The 16,593-nt window shown below is 36.3% G+C and overlaps 1 protein-coding gene across 6 annotated transcripts in view; it reads right to left on the reverse strand.

The window, feature by feature from the left end:
* Positions 1 to 16,593, reverse strand: part of LOC120635643 (segmentation protein cap'n'collar-like) — a 166,072-nt gene that overhangs the window by 12,295 nt on the left and 137,184 nt on the right. For all 6 annotated transcript variants that reach the window (XM_039906688.1, XM_039906686.1, XM_039906684.1 and 3 more), the window contains exons 9-15: positions 16,207 to 16,289; positions 14,149 to 14,228; positions 13,867 to 13,966; positions 3,793 to 3,879; positions 2,584 to 2,695; positions 1,279 to 1,375; positions 281 to 386 (exon numbers count right to left, since the gene is read on the reverse strand). In XM_039906688.1, the coding sequence (XP_039762622.1) occupies positions 281 to 386; positions 1,279 to 1,375; positions 2,584 to 2,695; positions 3,793 to 3,879; positions 13,867 to 13,966; positions 14,149 to 14,228; positions 16,207 to 16,289 (665 nt within the window). The remainder of the gene's footprint in view (positions 1 to 280; positions 387 to 1,278; positions 1,376 to 2,583; positions 2,696 to 3,792; positions 3,880 to 13,866; positions 13,967 to 14,148; positions 14,229 to 16,206; positions 16,290 to 16,593) is intronic.

Below are 16,593 nucleotides of genomic sequence, written 5' to 3' on the forward strand. Positions count from 1 at the left end.
TTGCCTTTCTTCTTTTTTATCAAGGTACGCATGCAGACACCGAAGAAGATTAAATAAATGGACTCTCGCCATTATGCATGTCATGTTTTACAACCTTTTAATTAAACATACAAACAATTTTGTAATTCTTGATGAAATAAATACAAATGAAATAATTTTTTTTTTTCCATTGACGCATACAGATTACAAAGGCTGTATGGCTAATCACCTGTGCCTTTCTTCTTTTTTTATCAAGGTACGCATGCAGACACCGAAGCAGATTAAATAAATGGACTCTTACCATTATGCATATGCATGCTGTCGTGGTAGGTCTGCTCGCATTCGTACTTTATGACGCCGGGCGGCCGCGACGCCACTATGGGCTCTATGGGGGCAGCTGGTTGTTCCTAAGAAAACAAAAGTTATGATAAAAACAAACCTTATTACTAACGCCGTAAAGTTCATAGTCGCTCGCAAGTAAGCGAGACAATAAACCTACCAACAACGAAGTAGTTGCGAGAATTTTCTACTTTTATTTTTCTGTAACATCTTTTTCACCTGTATCAGTAAATAAATAAAATTGGTTGATCGATTGATTGATTGACTGAAATCTTAGCTGTTAAGTCAAAAACAAAAATTTTTTTGTCTTTATTCAAGTAGGCCCGGCCCACAGATGGCATATATGGTGCTTAACATTACATGAAAAATGTTTACAGTACATTTTTTTTGAATTCCACTTCAAGCTAGGCCATGAGTGCAATCTCATCTTGTGGTAAGTGATGATGCAGTCTAATACGGTAGCGAGCTAACCTATTAGGGAGTATGGTAGCCATACCCTAATCGGTTTGTACGCGACATCGCACCGTAACACTAAATCGTAATGACAAAGTCAAAGTCAAAGTGAAAAATAACTTTATTCGAGTAGGCCCATAGGTGGCACTTTTGATGCGTACATTACATAAGAATTACACGGTGGTGAGATGATGGCGATAACCATATTCGTAAACCCAAAACTGAACCTACGAAGGTTCCAAACATGTTCTGGTCTAAGAAGAACCCCACAACAAACTTAGCCGGGTGTTTTTTTTTGTTATCACCATCTCACAATGTCATTTAAAATTATTAGAAGAGCAACTTGGTTAGAGCAATAATTAATAATTCACAGCCAAGTTTTTTTATCGATTACGTAGTCCTTTATACTATAATAGGACTTTTCTATAAGCTTACGTTTAATCGCAAGGTGGTATCCTAGCCACGGCCGAAGCCTCCCACCAGACAAAACAATAATGATTCATTTACCTGGAAGCATCGTTTTCCAAACATGTGGTGTTTCTTTTGAGGAGCGTGCGAGGCGCGATCTCGGCCGTACGTACTGTCGTACGGACGGAATTTTGAGCTGGAACAAAATATACGTGTAAATGAAAACAGAAATAATACTTCAGAGGTACATTATTTACCTACTGTCTCTGAGATTTATCTGTGAAATGAAAACGCTTATAGTTTTTGAATAAACCGTGCCATAGATTTATAAATTTAAATTTTGTCATTGAAAAAGTTGATCGAAACTGTAACGTTTCCTACTGGATGACGCTACAGTCGCTATAAGACTGATGGGAAAGGCATATATTAATTTCGGCATCGACGGTAGAAGAGCCGTAGCTTAATTGGAGAAAGCGCTCAGGCCGCGATACTATGCGCGTGTCGTTTTTTACCTCCAATAAGGTTGTCATAAGTCAAAACTGAGGATGTTTTGAATTAGTCTGATATCTATATTTTAATGATATCTATGGAAGGGTATGCAAAGAATGTGAGAACCGAGTTTAAAAACAATTATAAAGTATTTCACGTATGACACGTCACGAATGTTATGTTGGTTTGTGTACGCTTCTAAAACTCTAAAAGTTCTGCACCGATCGAGCTGAAATTTTAGCATAATATATAATACGCATCAAGGATTGTTTTTATCTATTTTTCTCAACCATTCAATAACAATGTGCCACAGCGAAGTGTGGCAGGGTACAGCTAGTATAATATCATATAGGTGGCTAAACAACTAGTAGATGAAAACCGAAATAATTCAGAGGGTTTAGAGGTACTGTATCTGATTTATCGGTGAAAGTTATTCGCTAATAGTTTTTGAGTATATTATTGCCGTTGTTTTTACTGAAAAAAATCAGATACAGCCCTAACATCACATGCAGAAGTAAAAACAAGTGACTCCGTAGGTACTATGCGCGGGTCGGTCTATCATCTTCAACAGGGTTGTCACAAGTAAACACTTAGAATGTATTGAATTAGTTTGTACGGAAAAATAAATATGCTTTTTTTGATTTAATATTTTTACAGGGTGAATCCTTATGAAATATTCTCATGCACCCTGCAACAGTATTTCGTGATTCCGTCACACGTTGTATATGTGCCAAGCAACTGCATATAAAGGTAGAAGTAACCGGCATCGTGCTAAGAACAGGTTTTCAAGTATCTGGTCATTCAAGGCTTGAGAACAAACTTGGAAACCTGCTACGGACCTTAGAGTTGAGATTAGAAGAGAGAAAGGAATCGCAAGTTTGGTGACCCCTGATGTCTGGTCCATGGAGGCTTTACCTGTGGAACTCCTGCGCGGAATCGCTGCCGTCGCACCACTCGCCGTCAGACAAGGATGGCACCCTCTCAGATCCCATGGACGACACGGCACTGTCCGAAGCGGAGTCACGCTCTGAAACAAAGCAAATCAATCCATTTTTCTTTATCAACCTTCTTCTGGCATTCACTCAAAGTTATCTGGTGTCTTAACAATAATGATTGAATGATCATTTAATATATTACCTTTGCGCATACGAGTAAACAAGATAGAATAAAAAAAATACCAGAAAGCTCTCGGCCTGCAGTTGTTTACATTAAAACTAACTGCACTCCAAAACTCACCAGAGTCGCTAATATAAGTGCAAATAGTAAAATTCTGTGTCTAAATAAAGGCTACATTATAATTTTATAATTATTTGGACGGCCGATTGGCGCAGTGATCAGCGATCCTGCTTTCTGAGTTCGTGTATTCCATTCCTACAACTGGAAAATGTTTGCGTGATGAACATGAATGGTTTTAAGTGCCTGGGTGTTTATAAGTATTTATTTATATTATTCATAACAATATTCGTCCGTCATCTTAGTACCCATAACCCAAGCTACGCTTACTTTGGGGCAAGATGGCGATGTGTGTTTGGTCGTAGTATATTTATTATTATACAATTAGTACAAATGAAATTAAGCTTAGCCTAATTTGCTATACTCCGCGAAAAGCAGGAGAATCTGTATGGTGTAATTTATAATTTCTTCAATCCTTATACTCTACACCAAACAGATCCTCAGCAATGTTCCCTCTACGCACGTTTCGAAACCGGAGCATCCTCAGGAGATGTTGACTTTACAATGAATAATTGTTAAGTCTTAACAATTATTCATTGTAAAGTCAACATCTCCTTGAAGCTTTCCGCGGAGTATAGCAAATTAGGCTTAAGTTTCATGATATATCATGCATGGATTTCCGCAAAGTAACGCCCGCTTCTATCCAATACTTCAGCTTTTTCATGTAAAGTTATAGTCAAAGTCAAATATTTCTTTATTCAAATAGGCACATAGATGGCACTTTTGATGCGTTGATTATATACTAAATGTGTAGACAGCATTGAGTAGTGATGGCGATAACTACAATCGTAAACTTAAAACTAAAGCTACGAGGTTTCCAAACGCGCCCTGGTCAGAAGAAGGCCACAACAAACTTAGCCGGGTGTTCTTATTGATAGAGTGTTGACTTACCAGTGGTCATCGGCATGTGTGTATGGCTGTGCGCTGCGGAGACGTGCGCGGAAGACGCCCCGTCCAGCATACGCATCGTGTACATGCCTGCAACAAGAAAAAAAAGTAGTAAAGCCATTTGTGACAAAGCTCGTCCGGCGAACTACTACCGCCTAGGGTGAAAACGGCTTGTCTATGTCACTTTTCAACACAATAAATAAACAAAACTTTGACGGCCGATTGGCGCAGTTTGCAGCGACCCTGCTTTCTGAGCCCAAGGCCGTGGATTCGATTCCCACTACTGGAAAATGTTTGTGTGATGAGCATGAATGTTTTTCAGTGTCTGGGTGTTTATATGTATTTTCTAAGTATTTATGTATATTATTCTTAAAATTATTCACCGGTCATCTTAGTACCCATAACACAAGCTACGCTTACTTTGGGGCTTAACGACGATGTGTGTATTGTCGTAGTATATTTATTTGTTATTTATTAAAAGCAAAATATTCCGTCCGATCCGTTTCCCTCGTACGAGTGTGCACACTTTTTATTCTCGACAACACTGATGGTTTTATCGACTACTGCCTGCGTTCTTCGTCCGCGTTTATTGCGGTATTTTTTTGCAAATCTCTCGGGAACCGTTCGTTTTTCTGGGACAAAAAATTGTCTATGTTACTCTGCGTCCTTTCGACTTACTCTATGCCCAAAATCAAGTTTATTGGTTGCTTGTTAGGGCGTGAAGGTAGGTAGGTAACTACTTTGTTATAGTTAAATTTTATAGCCACCTATATTATCCCTATTCCTATCCCTACTAATATTATAAATGTCAATGTAAGTTTGTTTGTTACGCTTCCACGCAAAAACTACTTAACCGATCCTCATGAAACTTTGTACACATATTCTTGGAAGTGTTACAAGTAATATAGGATACTTTTTATCCCGACATTAAGCTCGGTTCCTTTGGGAGAGGGGATGAAAGTGTTTGAAGATTTTACACCATAACTCCCGACAAATCATAACCGATTTAAATCATTATTTTTGTACTATAGAGGTTATAATATGTTTCATTGAGCCTAAACAGGACAGAACTCCTCAGTGGACAGCAGCAAACCCCTCATTTAAGGCTTAGCGATACTGAATACTTTTAAATTTTTTTAGAACTACAACTAAATTGAATGCCACATCAAAATACAAAATCAAAAGCAGACGAAGTCGCGGGCAACAGCAAGTATTATATAAGTAAAAGTCAAAAGACGCACACGATTTCCAACGCAAAGAAATACACTGCTCGTGACGTGTCTGCGTATGTATGTGTGTTTGTCTGTTGTGACATCCAGTGGCGTGCACAGGGTTTTTGACCAGGGTATGCAAAAAGCAGGTACATGGCATAAAATGGAAATTTTCCCCTCCAATATGACTTATATAAAATAATTTGGTATGCAGTGCTTTTGTGCATGTATGAAGTGCACGCCACTGGTGGCATCGTATTGGAAATACTTTATAATTGTTTTTAAACTCGGTTCTTACATTCTTAGCATACTATAGATATCATCGGGTTGCGTCAAAATTAATTAGTTTAACAGAGGTTTGATTTTATTACCTTCTAATCGTAGCACACACAATGTTTTCATTGTTAACTGTCGTTACCACAATGTCAACAGTTCATGACTGGCGTTTAACGAAAAGCTAAAAGAGTTAAGAAACACCCTAGGGAGAAAACGAAGGGCGCGGTGCGGTGGCGATATCAACAGCTATTCAGGTACGCATATTCGTTTATGCACTTAATTGAATCAGGTGTTACGAAACTGCACAAAGTTTTTATCACTCGTGTAAATTATTATCATTGAACTATCTCGAGAGGTAATAAAAATGTTTTTTTTTAAAGTGTCGTTACCACAAAGTCGCAAGTAATGATGACAAGGTGGAAAAGTGTGTTTTATCACTAAATACGCCCATGTGTTCTTTAGGTATTTGTTTTGCGGTTATCTTAACTCAGGAGTAATAAAATGTAGGTAGGTTTAAAATATTGTTATGTATGACTTTTAGCTCATACTTTAACTTCGACGGCCGGTTGGCGCAGTTTGCAGCGACCCTGCTTTCTAAGCCCAAGGCCGTGGGTTCGATTCCCACTACTGGAAAATGTTTGTGTGATGAGCATGAATGTTTTTCAGTGTGTGGGTGTTTGTATGGATATTCTATGTATTTATGTATACAATTCATAAAAATATTCATCAGGCATCTTAGTACCCATAACACAAGCTACGCTTACTTTGGGGCTAGATTTCGATGTGTGTATTGTCGTAGTATATTTATTTATTTTATTTATTTAACTAGTTGCACGCGACTCCGTCCACGTTTGTATTTGTTTTTAGAGCATCCCGTAGGAACAGTTTATTTGGGAGATTTCAGCGTTCATTTTGTAACGCTGAAACGCCCTGCTCACGTCTCACTTTACACCCGCGGAATGTTGCTACCTCGCAAACTTTTCCGTTTTCCTTTCCTTTTTTGTATATGGTAAACGTTTAGAACATTAGATGTAAAATAATTAACGTCAACTGTTAAGTTGTAAAATAATAAAAAAATAAATATACTTCGACAATACACACATCGCCATCTAGCCCCAAAGTAGGCGTAGCTTGTGTTATGGGAACTAAGGTGACAGATGAATATTTTTATGAATAATATACATAAATACTTAAAATTTACATATAAACACCCAGGCACTGAAAAACATTAATGTTCATCACATAAAATTTTTTTAGTTGTGGGAATCGAGCCCACGGCCTTGGACTCAGAAAGCACGGTCGCTGCCCACTGCGCCAATCGGCCGTCAAAGTGGTATAAAGTGACTAACCGTTTGTTCGAGAAACCATTCCAAAGCAGATTGGTTTTTGATGCTTCAAAGTCAAGTCAAGTCGTGTACACGATTTCAGTATTGTCTTAATTATTTGCCTTTTTATTGTTAAAAATTATCTATGTAAATATTAATTTTAGTTTGTATTATTAAGACCTACTTGAAATAAACTTTTACATGAAAAAAAATTATGAAATAAATTAAAATGTAAGATGGTTACAAAAAAAAACTTATTATTTAAATTAATTATGGTCAAAGTTTCACCACTTGGGTGCCAGTAGTTTAATAAACGTAGTTCTAGTTTGCCCACGGTGCAGTAACCGAAATCAGTATGAGAAACTGTATAAGTTTAAATGACTCCTTAGATAACATAGGTAAAACCGTAGGATGTAGCTGGTTTAATATTATTATCATACTCGTATCTCTGAACACAATGATTTATTATTTTCATACATAAGCCGATTAACGAATTTGGTATTACATATAAATAACGTGATGACGCAAACAATATTTTCGTAGCCAACAACGAAACACGAGTAACAACGAGATATCGACGCAACGAAATATAACGATTAGTAACGAATTCATAGCTTCACGTGTTTGTTGATAAGAATCGTTTAGGTATCAGGTGATAAAGCAATGAAAATATCATTTGCTTCAGCGGTGAAGGAAAACTTCGTGCGGAAACCTGCATGCCTGAGAGTTCTCCATAACGTTCTCAAAGACCAAGGTGGAGTACACCGAATTCAGTGGCGTGCATGGAGGGTATGCACAGGGTATGCAGATGATATAAAATGAAGAAAATCTCCAGTGCGAGTTCTAAAAACATAACGGTAGGCTTTAGATAACTCATACAAAGGATATCCTTAAGTTTTTTATAACTCGTTCTGGAGTTTTTTTTTCATTTTATATTTATTATCAGCCCGCTAGTAGCATTCCCTTTGCATACCCTGTGTGCACTCCAATGCCACCAATCCGCACTGGGCCAGCGTGGTGGACTAAGACCTAAAGCTTTTGTTTTCCTTAACCTAAGGTTGCCTAGAAGAGATCGCTACAAAGCGATAAGGCCGCCTTTTGTATACTTCTTCTGTCTGTGTTTCCTTTTATTCTTCTTCTGTATTTTTATTTGTGTGCAAATAAAAAGTATAAATAAATAAAGCTATCCCATTTTGGAAGAAGACCCGTCTCCTCCACGGCTAGCATGGACAGGAGACAGTTATATCCCCGGGGACAGGATTTAAATGTATCTCCTCCCACAGCTTTATCAACTCTCAGAGCATTGGCACACAAGTGGAAATAATATCCAAATAATATATGTGTAATTATAAACGGGGGTGAACTTCTCCTTTTCATATTCCCGTACTTTAGGAGGTGGAAACGTTAATTTTATCCCTTGTCAGGGATATACCCCTCCCCGTGCTAGCCCTGCTGCAGGAGACAAAAATTTTATGCCCTGACATGGGATGTAATGAACATGCCCATCTGCTTAATCACTGGAACATGAAATAGAAGTTTTAGAATGTATTTATATCTCTGTAACTACTTTTTACACTCTTTATATTAGCTTCACTTGTATGTTTGTTTGTAACCGACTTCTTTGGGCGCGATTTTGACCCACTTTAAACGGTCAGATTTCTTTCAAACTTTGTAGACATATCGAGGACCGATGACAATACACTAATCTGAAAAGATTATTCCAATTTTCACTATAAAAATAAGATTTTTAACTAATTACTACAGCGCCATCTAGACCCAAATGTAAAAAACCTATGGCGTTCGCGTACCTAACAAATTCCACAGAAAACATTAAGCTACTAGATGGTAGAGGGCGTTAGCTATTACTTTTTAATGGCCTGTTTTAAATAATAATTAGAACTTGCATTTCGAGAGACGGGCACACTGAAAAAAAAAAAAAAAAATTATCTCTTTAATGGTGGATGGGTTACCGATTAATTTTACTCTAATTAAAATAATAGAACAAACATAGTGAAAAAAAGAATGAAGTAAAAAAAATCTATAAAGTTTACATTACAAATTCGTTTTAACATTTTATTTTTTTAAGAATTAATTTATTATTGGTTTTATATTTAATTTGCAAGGAGGTGGTGGCCTCAGGTGAAGGCCTCCTCCAAGGGTTTGCATATGTTATATGGATATTATTTCCTGTTAAACGGCTAAGACACCGAGAGGTATCTATGCATCGTTCGAGTACATGTAGGACTGCGGTGCATCTTTTCTTGCTTTTTCGGAAGGACACTTGCCGATAACCACCTAAAGGGGTTGCTACGGCGTTACCGGGGGAGTAGGGCGAGCGCGAAAGCTCGCCATGAGAAGAGCCCCAGGGCTCGACGACATCGGGGGGGAGAGTGGGAGACGCCGACCCGATGGTGCCTCCTGCGAGGACCCGGACCTCGGCTCGGTTCGACGTTAATCTGACTGTTTGCGGAGCATCGATAATGCAGTCGTATTTATATCAAAATACCCACCAACTCAATGTCATGAACATTGGTTGTTAATTGTTTACCCATTTTATAAAATAACTGTAACATTCCACTTGTGCGCCAGTGCTCTGAGAGTTGATAAAGCTGTGGGAGAAGATAAATTTATATCCTTAACCCGGGGATATAATTGTCTCCTGCCCATAGCGGTGCTGTAGTGGGTCGTTAAGGGTAGAGGCGTGTACTTTATCATACAGGTCAGTCATCACCCTCGATCCATTAACACCATCCAATGATTGGCAAAAATTTCGATCTCTTGATCTGTGACATACCAATCTATTCCGCGGTAACCGTACATTATTTGCTAATAAACAGCAATTTATGTGCTATTCCAAACTATTATCTATAACTGTGCTTAATTTTATCCAGATTGGTTAAGTCTTAAATGACTTAAAACTGATTCTGATGAAAGTATTCGAGTATCTTTTCTCGGCCGAGGAATAATACCCACATTATTAAAAACCTTCTTTATCCGTTTATTCTGCTTTCTTATAATTAAACTAAATAGACAAATGCACTGAGCCAAGCGTTCTATAAACACATGAGCGTATTTATTACATTCAATTTTGCTCATGGTTGATAATGACGTGTAGTCTCGAGCGATGACGCCGTGCGACTGAATGAAAACCAGGCAATTACCTTGCGTAATATAACTTACACATATAAAATATCATAGTGTGCCCGTTTATTTTAAAACTTACCGTCATACATATTGTAGTACGAGTTTAAATATTCGACGGCGTCTGGGTGGTAAATTGGATTCAAATATGGCGTAATAGGGTAGAAAGGCGTCATATACGGGTACGGGAGCATTAGCATGTGCATTTTTAATCGGGGGATATATTTTAGATCTTATATCTTTTTACTATTAACTTTCTCTTAACTCGCTTTATAGATATTCTGTAATATGTATCTATAACGATGTTTGAGTTTCGAAATATCGATTCATTCGTTTTTATCAGCGAATTTTTTCCAAGAACTCGCAATTATTTTCTCTAATCTTTTATTAGCTTTTATCTTTAAGATAAAAGATTGACTAGAATCCGAAGTCCATAATCTTTTGGACAATACCTTCCTTTTTTTGTTCGAGATTCAAATGACTATCAACGTCATATGACGTTTGTCTTTGCAGCGGAATCTTCTACGACCTTCCACAGACTATCGTAATGTAAACAGCTTTTATCCCCACAAATAATGCTATTGCAAATAAAACGCCTCGTGTTTTCTTTATCTAAGAATTAATTCGATGAAAATAGACTTCAGTTTCTATTTAGCAACGTCAATTCAACTATTCTCATTTCCAATCGGTTTTCCTATATTTAAACGACCATAGACAAAAATTGTATCGTTTCAAGACGAAAACGTGGACTTTGATCCAAGACTCGCAAGTTGTCTTTGGTCTACGTAGGGCTCGGCATACAGCGCATTTACATTTGGGACAATTCTTGATATGCACCCTTCCACTCTTCTTTGTACGTTTGTTCAAAAAGTATGTCATATGTAGGCTTTTCGTTAACATGCAATACGAAACTCCTTTTTGCACAAGATTCTAAGTGTTACAATACAAATTCAGTCTATATAGTTCAAAACTTTTGCACAACAGGTAAAAGAAAAAATTAAAAAAAAAAGTTATTTTATAGTTTTCAATTCACAATCTTTAAAGGATAGTCTCACACAAAATATGGTCTCACTTTACTATGTTATTCTTCTTGACAAACAATCTATAAATGTACGAGAAAATTCCCATTTTGAATAAATTGTTCTAATTCGCGATATTTTTCACCATTTGCTTTAAAATGTTTTAAAGTTCTTCAAAAAACAACACTCCAGTAGCGTTATCAGAACTGCTTCTATAAATAACCCAAAACAAATTCTTATTTCAAATCACAGCACACAGCTGACAGCTAAACTTTCCGCGGCAAACGTAACAAATAAGGTCCTGGTATAATTTTATCTCATCGTATTATACAAATAAAATACTTATCGTTATCATTTTATTGTCACATAGGTATATACACAAATCACAGTATAAACATCTATGATAATCATGTACTTTCACAATACTTTTACTCGTTTCCGAACGTCAAGGTTGTTGTTTAAAAAAAAAAAAACTTTTTTAATCGAACCGAAGCGTCCATGCTTTGGACTGCAGCCGTACATACTAAAACTAAAAGAATGACTAATCAACTTTCGAGTGACATCATATAGGTCAAATCGAGCGATAATGCGTAGATAAAAACGTGTTCATATTACATTTATGAAAAACGCAAATTGGATAAAAATTTATTCGTTAGACGAATTAAGAAAAAATTAAATTGTTTTCATTTATAAAACTGTAATTTTTTTTTTTCAATTTATTACAATGCATTGTAGTTTTTTTAATTCGTCCTTATGGGGATAAGCAAAGATCTATGACCGTACAGCCTAATAAAAGATTAGTATATAAAATATAGACCTCATAATAATATGGATAGAGTTCTTTTATTTCTAAATTAGGTAATAAGTCATTATTCCAGTAAAGTCATTTAGTATGTCAGTTACTAGTAACAAATGGACGGAATACAGCTAGAACAATTTAAACTAGTCGGTATGTGACCAACAGAAAGTGTAAAACCCCAAAGAATAATGTAATCAAAAAAAAAATATTTACTTTTCTATCGCTCATCATTGACAGATCGTATAGATAAGCCCAAGGCCGTGTATTACAACACTATTGCGTATAATTATCAAGGCGCCATAGATTTATAGAATGACATTTACACCCGTTATCACTAACAACGAGCAAGGCAATGCTTAAGTAAGTAACGCCTAATCAAATATATACATTTACCTTTCACCGATTTCCGATTTTCACTTGGCAACTCTTATTAACCTTACTTGTCTATGGTTCTTGGTACTTTGTGTTTGTATTATCATATTTTTCATTTTAAAGTGAAACTTTTATTACGTCGTCTCAGACTTTTTCGACTGTGCTGTTGCATGTCGCGTGACGGTCGGCCGCGGAGTAGGGATAAAGTGACAGGCGCTCGTCAGAGCAGCCGAGGCCAGCTGACCGTGTAGTGTATAGACTATCACTCATTTGTGCCAGTGCTTCATATAATATTGGTAACATTTATAACCTTATGACGAAGATGGAATTGATAATAGAATGATTGAAAATAATTGAAAAACGGATCAAAATGACTTAGCGATTGTAAAATATTGTTTTCAGTTTTTTGATATGTGTTTATCATCTAAATAATTGTTAAGTATTATGTATGTCGTATTCTTAAAAAACAGAGTTCAAAAAAAATATTAGCTAACATTACTATTTTCAAAGTATAAAAATAAGATTGATGAAGCAATTTTTCCGAATTTTGATGACCCTAATTTGGTTTGTTAACATGTATCCTTTTTTCGTACATTTTATCCCACAGAAATTCCAAGTTCTCATGGATGGATGGATTAGTAGAATAATTAAAATTATCCTTGTAACAAATGTGGGAATCGAACCCACGGCCTTTGACTCAGAAAGCAGGGTCGCTGCCCACTGCGCCAATCGGCCGTCAATGCAGATATTATGTAATTTGAGCTTAAGAATATTTATTGTAATAATTTTGTCGGACACAATATCACACATACCTACATATATTTGAGAATGATGTTACTAAGCGCGGTTTGCTTTAGGATTTAACTGGTGGAAATCGTCACGTAACGAAAAAGCGTTACGCGAGAAGGTGTCAAAGTCTGCGAGCTCATTCCGGTGATTTAATTCATTCATTCAAATTTTAATGTTCAATGTTTCTTGGTTGTCCGACAATGTGATAACTAGATAATGCGTTATAATAAAACTTTCAATGTATTCAATACCTTTTTCAATTGCTAGTGTCGTTTTCCCTACAAACGTAGAACAAGGCGTGAGATAGAATTTTTGAAAAGATTTCTATCTTGTTACGCCAAAGAAGTACAACTTCTAACGCGTGTACATATATTTAACAATAGCGGACCCCCGAAACTTCTTCTGCGTATGAGTCAATCAAAAGGCGAGAATAGATCTAATACTAACATCGTAATCATCGTGGCTAGCTATATACCCTTATTCTATATTATTATTTAAGTTGATACATACATACATACATCCACCATACATCCATACTCACAAAACTTTCGCATTTATATTACTAGTAGGTTGATACACATGCATTCGATCGTTGTCCCATATGCCTTGCGACTTGCTGTTATTTATGAAGAGTTATGTCCTTTATCTCCGACAATATTTATCAGATCGTTATTAAAATAAGACGATACATGCTTGATAGTATACACTTTTAAATAATAAAAGAATTATTGAAATCGGTTCAAATTTAACGGAGCTATGAAGTCAAATTGATAAAAAAAAATCATGCCATTTCCCGGAGAAAACTTATAGTTTATCGGTATAAAAAGTATCCTATATGTTGACCCAAAATATCAGCTACCACTATACCAAATTTGATTTAAATCCGTTCAGTAGTTTTCACGTGATGCCCGGACAGACAGACGGACAAAAATTAAATAAAAATCGGTTTTGGACTCAGTATCGATTATAAAGCATCCCCCGGTCAAAATTTTCAAAATATATTAAATGTACAGAAATCGTCCAGTTACAGTTTTATTATAAGGTATAACCAAACCGGTTATAACCGGTTTGGTTCGAATATCCCTGCACCAAACCGGTTATAACCGGTTAGCATAGTTGTCAGCTAGTTATGTATAAAAGCTCACCTTCGTTCATCGCCATATCCATTAGTTGCAGATCCTCATCGTTGAGTATTGACTGCAGGAAACCGTCCTGATTCGGCGGCGCCATCTCACTGGTGGAATTCTGTAACAATAAAAAAAAATGCTTCACCATACAGATTCTCATGCTGTACGCGGAGTATAGCAAATTAAGCTTAATTTTCATAATCTTGTATTTGGATTTATTTCCCTTTTTATGGCGATTCTTATTTTCAACTTCATTTCACACAAAAACAGCCTTCACTGCTTTATTTTAATGAAAAATACCTGATAGTAAACTCCATCTTGGTGTTGGGGGTGATGTGCGGATTCCACCTTATACGCACCTTCCAGCGGGGCCGAGGCGCCTGCAATGATATAACATATATACAACGTGTAAATAAAAACCGAAATATCACTTTACAGGCTTTAGAGGTACCTACATTAGAATAGAAAAATAAGTCTTTATTGCACATACAAATAGAAAGCTAGGTTAACAAAATTTAAAAAAAAAACCAAATTCAAAATTCATTCATTTCAAGTAGGCATAATATTAGCACTTTTGAAACGTCAAGTATGTCTGTTTGTAGTGTCTCTACCACCGGTACGGAAGGCAGATTCTACCGAGAAGAAGCCGGCAAGAAACTCAGCAGTTGCTCTTTTCCAACATCGTTTTACAATTTAACAATCAGTGTTCCATCTTGTGTGAGATGAGAGCGAAGCGGCTTGCTTCCAGGCAACCTTGTCATTAAGAAATTCATCAATAGTATAGTAACCTCCATGTATTAAATGTGTTTTTATACATTCTTTAAACATATGTAACGGTAGATCTAATATTACTTTCGGTAGCATGTTATAAAAGCATATACGCAGCGCCACAAAGGTTTGCTGTACTTTCCTAAGACAATATGCTGATATCACTAATTTATGATCGTTTCTAGTAAGTCGATTGTCTATATCCCCTTTTTTATATAGTTTAATGTTTTGTTTTACATACATTAAATTGTTATAAATATATTGCGAAGCTACTGTAAGTATAGCTATTTCTTTAAATTTTTCAAGGAGAGATTCGCGCGATCGAAGTTTGTATATTGATCGGACAGCACTTTTTTGTAATAAAAATATAGGATCTATGTCAACAAACGATTGTACAAAATATATGCGTAGAGGCTCGCTAGAAGCGATCTACATTGTTTACTATCTCTGAGACTTATCTGTGGAAGCGAAACGCTAATAGTGTTCGAGTAAACCACTGCCATAGTTTTTACTGAAAAAGATCAGATACAGCCCTAACATCACATGCCAAATTAGAATCAAGTGACACCTGCCATATTACGCGCGTGTCGGTGTTTATCTTCAATAGGGTTGTCAGAATGTTTTGAATTAGTTTGTATGTAAAAATAAATATGTTTCGTTTGATTTAATATTTTTACAGGGTGATTTCTCATGTAATATACATATGCACCCTTCAAAAGTATTTCGTAATTCGGTTACACGTCGTATAGAGCCTCAACAATAAAGGTTACGTGCTGTATAAGTTTGCAGGGTTCCGTACCGAAAGGGCAATGAAAATACACTTTATTGTACACGTAACAGAAATGAAATTATAAACAAAAAAAAACACTAAATAAGGCCTTATCGCTAAAAAGCGTTATCTGCCAGGCAACCCAACAAAGGATAGGGTTTAAAAAACACTAAGATTTTAAGACAAGGTTGTACACAAGAAGTACTATATATATATATATTTTAAAGTATAAAAACTTTAAAATATATATATATATATATATATATACACTAGCGGACCCCAGCGCCATCTGTCGGGCTGATTTGTGAATCTAAACCATCCAGTGTGCCACCCAAACGCATACCAAAACATTCATTCAAATCGGTCCAGCCGTTTAGGAGGAGTTTAGTGACATACACACGCACACAAGAAATATATATATAAAGAGATATATATATATATATATATATATATCTTTATATCTTTAATGCCAAAAGTCAACATCTCCTGAGGATGCTCCGGTTTCGGAGCGAAACGTGCGTAGTGCGTGCAGATCTTCGGCAATATACCCTATATTGCCGAAGATCTGTTTGGTGTGGAGTATAAGGATTGAAGAAATTATAAATAACACCACACAGATTCTCCTGCTTTTCGCGGAGTATAGCAAATTAAGCTTAATTTTGATAATATATCATGGATTTTCACAAAGTAACGCCTGCTTCTATCCAATACATCACACTAGCATTTACCTACATATTTTTCATGTAATGCACGCATCTATAATGGGATATTCTTGACTTTGAGTTCGATGGGTTGATGATGTTTGTATACTGGGCTCTCACCATAAGGTTCGTGTTGTTTTTCAGGCACGGGAGCTATGGGGGCGTGATAGTTCGGCGCGTAACCCGCAGCGGCGCCATGGGTGCTGTTAACAAAAGAGTTTCTATAATCACTTAAGCTCACTTTGAAGGTAATTGGTGCGGCTAACGAAGAAAATGTGTTTTTAATAATTACTTACGGGTATAACTACGGTAATCAAAATTGGAAATTTGTCACTAAAAATGGTAATTTGTCATCATAGTTGTAAATTTGTCGCCAAAATTGGTAATTTGTCATCATAATTGGTAATTTGTCACCAAAATTGGTAATTTGTCATCATAATTGGTAATTTGTCACTAAAATTGGTAATTTGTCACTAAAATTAGTAATTGGTCATCGGAATTGGTAAT

The sequence above is a fragment of the Pararge aegeria genome, chromosome 27 (genome assembly GCF_905163445.1).
Source record: "Pararge aegeria chromosome 27, ilParAegt1.1, whole genome shotgun sequence".
Classification (NCBI taxonomy): Eukaryota; Metazoa; Arthropoda; class Insecta; order Lepidoptera; family Nymphalidae; genus Pararge; species Pararge aegeria.